General features: G+C 42.3%; 1 protein-coding gene across 13 annotated transcripts in view; it reads right to left on the reverse strand.

The window, feature by feature from the left end:
- Positions 1-7,412, reverse strand: part of CLEC16A (C-type lectin domain containing 16A) — a 231,073-nt gene extending 223,661 nt beyond the window's left edge. For 12 of the 13 annotated variants that reach the window (XM_029576846.1, XM_029576842.1, XM_029576843.1 and 9 more), the window contains exon 1: positions 3,543-4,229. In XM_029576846.1, the coding sequence (XP_029432706.1) occupies positions 3,543-3,628 (86 nt within the window). In that variant the 5' untranslated portion in view covers positions 3,629-4,229. Of the gene's footprint in view, positions 1-3,542; positions 4,230-7,300 lie in introns of those variants that run through there. The other variant, XM_029576845.1, reaches the window with a different exon arrangement.
- Between the last annotated feature and the right edge of the window lie 1,202 nt (positions 7,413-8,614).

Below are 8,614 nucleotides of genomic sequence, written 5' to 3' on the forward strand. Positions count from 1 at the left end.
CGCTGGTAAAACAAAGTCACTGTTTTGCAAACATGTTCCGCTTGTCTGATCCTCAGCATACTATTATCGAAATGTTTTCACTGCAGAATATCATACTCCCAAATATTACTAAATTATACTTTCATGCACACACAGAAAATAAGTATATTATGTGCAAATTACAACATGAAATAAAATATTTAGGCAAATACTTTGAAACTATCAGTGAAGAGATAAGCACAATGTACACTGCAGCTCTGAAGCCCATTTAAGGAAATGAAATACTAGTGACTGCATTGGTTGAGATCTACACTACTGGGGAATTAAAACAGATCTGAGAGATGCTCAGAGTGTAACCTCGAGGTTCCAACTGAATGCTGGAGCAGCTGATCTAATGAAAAGCAAGCATTAATAGGGAATCGGCATGCTTTCATCATTTGAACCCACATTCTCCTCCACTTAACAACGGTGATTTTCAGTCTACATTAGAACTGGTTGATCTTAGAAAGACAGCTGGGATGAAAAACTCCTCTTCAGCAGGCCTGAATGTCACCTTGAAAGCAGCATGAAATTACCTCCTCTGCTATTGGATTCTGATCTTTGGTCAGTAACCCAAGTACCATCTTCTGGGTACCCAGGCAGAAGGATTTACAAGACAAACTCAGGTCTTGTGCACCACAATCTCTTATCTAGTTCCAGGATGCCAGCATTTAAAATAGTTTAGTTGTCTCCTCGTAGCAGAAAGCTCCCTCCTAGAAACCTAGAGTAGGTTTCAGCTGTAATATTTATCATCATTTATTTACTGAGTTGTATATACCGTTATTTGGTTTCGCCATCATAATATAAAACTACTGAACTTAGGACCTCCTTTACGAAGCATTTTTCCATAGACACAGAATGGGAGAAAAGCCTTAGTAAATCGGGCCCTTAGTTTGTAATGATTTTTTAAACATCTTCCTAAAATGAGCAGAAACACCTTACATCACATGGATTTGTATATTGTAATTCAAATTACAATATGTTTTCCAGCAAATTAATTGTGGTTATCAGTAATAACAGTGATCCTAAACTGTTGACAGGTGGAACGGCAACTCCCTGTAAGCAGTAATCACGAATAACACCCAGATACTCAGTCATGATAAATCCTAGGTAATCTACATTGTTAATTTTATTCAAATTTCTTATAAACCACATCCCTGACTCATAATTTAAATGCACATACAAAATGTAGAATTTACCTAAATTCAGCTATTCTTTTAATAAATTCACTGTTTCCTAGTTTATCAGTCTCAGTAGAAACTATGTCTGCAGCTATTGAGAGGACTGAATAAACCACTAAGGACCTACACCAAGCTCTGAATGCAGTAGAACCAGTCCTGCTGGGCAAAAAGAAAATCTGAGAAAAAAGTGGAAAGCTGTCATTTTATGTATGGCTTTTAGAATTATAATTAGGTCTTCTGATTTTAAGTTTTAACAGAAAAACACTCTAGCGCAAAAATAAATAAATAAATGAGGTGTTTACTGAACAAAGATCAGAAAAACAGCCTCCCCTCCTCTCCTGCATTTATTTCTTTTTAATTTTTCTATACCGAAGTTCCTGTACAAATACAGATCACACCGGTTTACATGATAACAACAAAATTTGCTTAGGAGCGTTACATATAACAAATAACATATAACAAATAACGTTACATATAACAAATAACATATAACAAAGAACAAAGAACAACATAACAAAGAAGGCAAAAAATATGAAAAGAATTTTAAATTAATATATAGTAAGCAGAACATATCCTATCGTATCAATTAACTTCTCGTAAATATGTATCGGTGGAAAGCTTTGGAAAGGTGGGTGGGAAACAAAGTGTGAGCCAATTACGGTGGAAGAGAGGGGGAATAAACAGTCGGAGGTTGCAAGAAATAAGAGACTATAAAAGCTGGAATCTGGATTATGGGAAGAATAGCATTAGGATCCTCCACTCGTTTTTATGCCTTTTCAGTGTTTGTGACTCCTCAGCTGCACAAATCTATGCATTCAATTCAGTCAGAAAGGTTATGCAGCCTCAGCTACAAAAACAACTGAATTTGTGTACTTTCAAAGAACCCCTAGTTAGCTGGAAAATAAACACCTAAATGTACAGTTTATAAAACACAAAAAGGAAATATTAGATGGGCCATTTAGTGGCCAAGTTATCCAGCTAAGTAAGGTTAGCCAGATAACTTGCCCTGTATATTCAGTGGGATAAACGTCCCGCTGAATATACTTGTGTAAAATTATCCGGCTACATGAAAACCTAGTTATCCACACCTTCTGTGGCCAGATAACTTTCTAGTTAACCAGGTATCTTCAAAGATATCCCATTAAGTAGCTGTCAGTGTCACCCAAAAAAGAAAAAATTCTAAGGGCAGGTGGCCTCATTGGGAGCCCCCCCCCCAAAAATACCCCCCCCCCACATAAATGGCCCTGTAGGGCCCAGCAGCCCCAAAACAAGCATGATCCCTTCCCCTCCCATCAGTATCCCTGGCCTTCACCTCCCCTCCCCAGTCACACCAGAATCTGTCTCACCCCTCCCCCAATGGCCAGAACAGATCCCTGCCAGGAGTGAGGGTCCTACCTGCTCCAGGTGCTGGAAGCGTAAAGTGCTCCCGGCAGGGATCTGTTCTGGCCATCAGGTGGGGGGGATGATACAGTTTCTGGTGTGACTGGGGAAGGGATATGAAGATTGAGGGTACAGATGGCAACTTTTTTAATAAAACCAGTAAAGGTGGCTACATTGGCAGTGGGGGTAGGGATCATGCTTGTTTTGGGGCTGCTGGGCCTGACAGGGCCGTTTATGTTTAAGGGGTGGGAAGCTCACGATCGAACCATAGGACTTAGAAATGTTTCTTTTATGGGTGACAGGGACAGCTACTTAACCTGATATCTTTAAAGATATCAGGTTAAGTAGAAAGGTATCTGGCCACACAAGGCAGGATAACTTTAGACCTGCTCAGCAGGTCTAAAGTTATCTGGCTAACCTAGCCAGATATACCCGATATTCAGCTAGGTTAGCCGGATATCTCAGCCCCTCACCTATAATTTAGCCATATAAATATGCCATATAATATTGACCTCAAGAATATAAACTAGTTATAATTTACACAAGATAAAACACATTAAGGATTATGAACATTAGTTTTAAATCCTAAAATTAGAACCATGGATTACTGATAAAAATCGGCAGGGTTTTTTGGTTTGAAAAGCTACAGACACTGACTAAAATGATCTGAATTCATCACCCAAATCCAAAAGGTTTACATTATAATTATGCAACAGGAACAAACAGCAGGCATGCAGGTGCCTCTAGTTTGGCTGCTACAGGAAATTGGGATTAATCATCTGAATCGAAACGGTACCGTTTCTCGGGTCTATGCCCTACAAATCGGTGTTATATGGAAAGAAGAAAACAAATCGGAAGAGCCGATACCCATGGATCCACTAATGGCAATCCGTGGGCGGTGGAGCCGCTGGAGCTCCGGCTCCCCCCCATCACTCTCCTCCCCAGTCCCAGGTAGCCACTTACTTCAAATGGTCCAAAGAGTGAATGCTACGAGAGGACCTCCCGGGCCCACTCCCGCCGCCGCCCCAGCTCCGCGACCGGCCAAACATCTCTCCCAGCACCGGCTTCTCCCCTTGGCCTAGTCCATCAGCACCGCCACCGCCGAGGGGAGCCTCCCGGCAACGGCCAAGGTAAAGCCCGACCTCGTCTGTAGCTCTCAGCCCGGAACAGCGGGCACCAACGCGACGTCGTCGTCACGCGCCGTGCATGCCGGGACTTGTTGTTTATTCGCCAGCCGCGCCATCATTTCCGACTGGCGGCGTCGCCGGCGCAGGTGAACTACAAATCCCACCAAGCAGAGAGGCCGCCGCGGACTTCAAGGGAAAGGAAGAAGATGTTGAGTACCTGACCCCGCCCCCAGGTCCTTTCCTCCGCTTACTTCGTTAGCAGCCTAAACATGGGAAATTGTGTGTGACTGCAACTGCTGCAGTTGGAAAGGAATAGCGGTATTTATTGCATATGAAAAAAAAAAGTCGCTGAACCTAACCCGTAGGGACAGGCCTCAGCCATTAAATGAATTGCTGTGCAAGGGAGTGTAGTCCATCAGTGTTACTGATTCAGTAGTATCTAGTGACTGCAGTTACTGCAAGATTATGCAGATGTCTCAATTTTAGTAAATGTGCGAAGGTTGAAACTCATATAAAGAAACTTGCAAGGAAGCTCATAGGGTTACACATATTGTTGCTGCTGCCAGGATGCGATATGCTGATGTTGGAAGGCCTGTATACAGAGAAAGGTAAGGTACCCCGTCTCATCCACTTGAAATTAACTATATCACATCATGGTTTCAGAAATACACTGGGCTCGCAACCCTGGTGGAAGTGTACAGAATGAAGACATTGTGATCATATGGGATATTCCCACTCCAATTCATGAAAAATGTAGCAAAGGAGAAAAAAAACATAAGTATTAGAACCAAGCGATTATTCATTACTATGCATGAAGAGAGAGAAGATCAGGTACCAAGAGTTGCAATCAAAGATCAGAAAAATGTGGAAGAATGATATATAAATAGTCCCAATTATCTTGGGCATCACTTTCCTGATTAGAAAGAACTGCCAAGTGTATATTTTGCCTTAATAATTTGTACCATATGAGCTCCAGAAAGAAGCTTTCCTTGGCACAGTACAAGTACTAAAATGCATTGGCAGCAAATGAGAGATTAAAATCGTATCCTACATACCATGGCTTAAGTGTGAGGCATTTTCCCTGGTCTGATACATGCAAAACAAATCTATTGGCTTAGATTGTATTATCTTTTTAAATTTTTATTATACACCGTTTTGATGTGATTGTGAAAATCTGTTTATCAAAAATATTTGGAGACACTAGCACATAAGCAGACTATCTTGAATGGATTTTATTCTTAATGCTTGAGTCTGATTTATCTGATCCTTAGATGACATTTTTGGGAGGTTTATATTATTGGTAGATGTTCACTATAGCAGTTTCTCATTTTTTTATTTTATTTTCATGTTTTTATTTTCTTTAATATTGTACTATATTGTATTTTTACTTCTGTGAACTGCCGTATGCTGAAATTGGACAGGCAGTACTTAAATGTAAAATAAATAATATATATATAAAATGTAAAAATCGTTAAATCCTTCATCCTGCAAAAAAGCACAGTTCAATAGGAGGATGACAAACTAAATCAAAGAGCAATAGGGACTAAAATATTGATATGAGGCAATAAAATGCTTTTCAATTTCTTTAAGAACATAAGAAATTGCCATGCTGGGTCAGACCAATGGTCCATCAAGCCCAGCATCCTGTTTCCAACAGAGGCCAAACCAGGCCACAAGAACCTGGCAATTACCCAAATACTAAGAAGATCCCATGCTACTGATACAATTAATAGCAGTGGCTATTCCCTAAGTAAACTTGATCAATAGCCGTTAATGGACTTCTCCAAGAACTTATCCAAACCTTTTTTTAACCCAGCTACACTAACTACACTAACCACATCCTCTGGCAACAAATTCCAGAGCTTTATTGTGCGTTGAGTGAAAAAGAATTTTCTCCGATTAGTACATAAGAACATAAGAAAATGCCATACTGGGTCAGACCAAGGGTCCATCAAGCCCAGCATCCTGTTTCCAACAGTGGCCAATCCAGGCCATAAGAACCTGGCAAGTACCCAAAAACTAAGTCTATTCCATGTTACCATTGCTAATGGCAGTGGCTATTCTCTAAGGGGTAGATTTTCAGACGAGCGCGAATAGCCTACTTTTGTTTGCGCTCCAGGCGCAAACAAAAGTACGCTGGATTTTAGTAGATACGCGCGTAGTCGCGCGTATCGGCTAAAATCCTGGATCGGCGCGCGCAAGGCTATCGATTTCGTATAGCCTGCGCGCGCCGAGCCGCGCAGCCTACCCCCGTTCCCTCCTAGGCCGCTCCGAAATCGGAGCGGCCTAGAAGGGAACTTTCCTTTGCCCTCCCCTCACCTTCCCCTCCCTTCCCCTACCTAACCCACCCGCCCGGCCCTGTCTAAACACCCATCCTACCTTTGTCGGGTGATTTACGCCTCCCTCCGGGAGGCGTAAATCCCCGCGTGCGAGCGGGACTCCTGCGTGCCGGGCCGCGACCTGGGGGCGGGTACGGAGGGCGCGGCCACGCCCCCGGACCGCCCCGGGCCGTAGCCACGCCCCCGTACCCGCCCCCAAAACGCTGCCGACACGCCCCCGCAACGCCGCGCGCTCCGGGCCCGCCCCCCGACACGCCTCCCGACACGCCCACTCCGAAGACCCCGGGACTTATGCGAGTCCCGGGGTTCTGCGCGCGCCGGTGAGCCTATGTAAAATAGGCTCACCGGCGCGCAGGGCCCTGCTCGCGTAAATCCGCCCGGTTTTGGGCGGATTTACGCGAGCAGGGCTCTGAAAATCCGCCCCTAAGTGAACTTAATAGCAGGTAATGGACTTCTCCTCCAAGAACTTATCCAATCCTTTTTTAAACTAACTGCACTAACCACATCCTCTGGCAACAAATTCCAGAGTTTAATTGTGCGCTGAGTAAAAAATAACTTTATCTGATTAGTTTTAAATGTGCCCCATGCTAACTTCATGGAGTGCTCCCTAGTCTTTCTACTATCCGAAAGAGTAAATAACCGATTCACATCTACCTGTTCTAGACCTCTCATGATTTTAAACATCTCTATCATATCCCCCCTCAGTCGTCTCTTCTCCAAGCTGAAAAGTCCTAACCTCTTCAGCCTTTCCTCATAGGGGAGCTGTTCCATTCCCCTTATCATTTTGGTAGCCCTTCTCTGTACCTTCTCCATCACAATGATATCTTTTTTGAGATGCGGCGATGATGATGGGCGAAGTTTGTTTGATAATGTGATTCTAACTATTGTTCTTTTGTTAGCACATCAGTACCATAATATTTACATTAAAGTTATCAGGAATTGGCTTTTAAGGCAGGTAGCGAGATGAAGTGAACGAGCTACAACTTATTGATCATTGTATATTTGTATATTCTCATAGCTGCTATAAACTATCAAAGCTACCACTTCCCCTTCCTGTTCCTGAAGAAAGATTAAAAGTCTTCCAGACATTTCAGGTTTTTCCTAATGTACCAGTGCAATTCTATCCTAACACTGAAATCCTCAATTCAGCATGCAGCAGTTGTCAATAAAACAAACAAAACAGATTATTAGGGCTTATTTAGAAATGAACAGAAAACAAAATTGCTAATATAATGCCTCAAAAGCCGGTTCCTACCTCTTTACTGTATGAAATCAGCCAAGAAAAGCAAACTATAGGACCATCAATCATTTCTTCTGCTATAAAAGTGCAATAGAAAGAGTAGGCAAAATCTTTCTGAACTGACAGGCTGATGCATTATTGCCCGATGCAGGAAAGCATGCCCAAAGGCTGGGCGCCCAACGCACATTTTTTTATACTAGAAAACTAACTCCAGTTCTGGCGGTGGAGTAAATGTTTTGTGCAAAGTCTCATGAGAAACATAAAAAATGTAGTCCTCTGTGTTGCGAGACATGTGCCCCTTGCAGAGTAGGGTTGTTTAGAGAGATTAGTATAAGATTTTGTTAGTCATAGTTAGAACAAAAAATATAAAAAATGTATATAGGGTTTAGTTGAGCAGAGCATGATGATTAGCTAAAAGGCACCTTAAAAAAGCATGGGTGATTCCTTGCCTTTTGGTAAACAACGGGCATTGCCAAGTTCTGTAACTTCATATAAACACTACACTTTTGCTAGGGACGCACAATTTAGACATCTGTGCACCCAATGCAATTTACTTTTGAGTGCCAGAAATGCACGTTTCTTCCTAGCTCACTCTTTTTGAACGCCACTTCGATTTCTTTCTTTCTCATTAGAATATTGTAGTCGGTGCACAGGGAATGTGGATGCGCGCACATTAGGAAAACGGGTGCTCAATATGAGTGCCAGTTTTTTTTTACACGCACCTTATTGCATCGGCCTGTGAGGTTGTTGTCAGCACCTATTTGCCCTTCTCTTTCCCTCCCAAAGTAGATTGAAATCTTTTCTTTTAGAACTTTGGAGAGTATGTGTGTTGGGAGTTACAGAAGTTTATAAAGAAAAGACAGGAATAATACCAATAACAAACTATGTCCACAATGCAGTTTCAGTATGACTGTATCCAACTTGTCTAAAGAGATCGTGCAACCATCGAGGTAGATTGAGCAACATAATCTGTGAAATCATTAAAACAGCATTTATATTGTATTTAACCTATATTGGAATGGAATGGAATATGAACTATTCCTAGATTTAACAAAAACAAGCAGGCCAATGCAATAGAGTGCATTCAGCTGAACGCACTGGTTAACCTATGGATGGACGCATGTCCACAACCCCTTGTGCTATAAGGAGATTAGCATGTCCAAAACGCGGGTCCAACACCCCCCCCCCCCCCCCCCGAAACTAATAGCACTCATCACATGTAAATTCACGTTGATGAGGCTATTAGCCATTCTCCCCGGATGCAAAAAAATAAATGTGTGTCCAATGCACACATTTTTCCCATCAGAAATTAATGCCTGCCCAGAGCTG

Source organism: Rhinatrema bivittatum, chromosome 14, assembly GCF_901001135.1.
Source record: "Rhinatrema bivittatum chromosome 14, aRhiBiv1.1, whole genome shotgun sequence".
NCBI lineage: Eukaryota > Metazoa > Chordata > Amphibia > Gymnophiona > Rhinatrematidae > Rhinatrema > Rhinatrema bivittatum.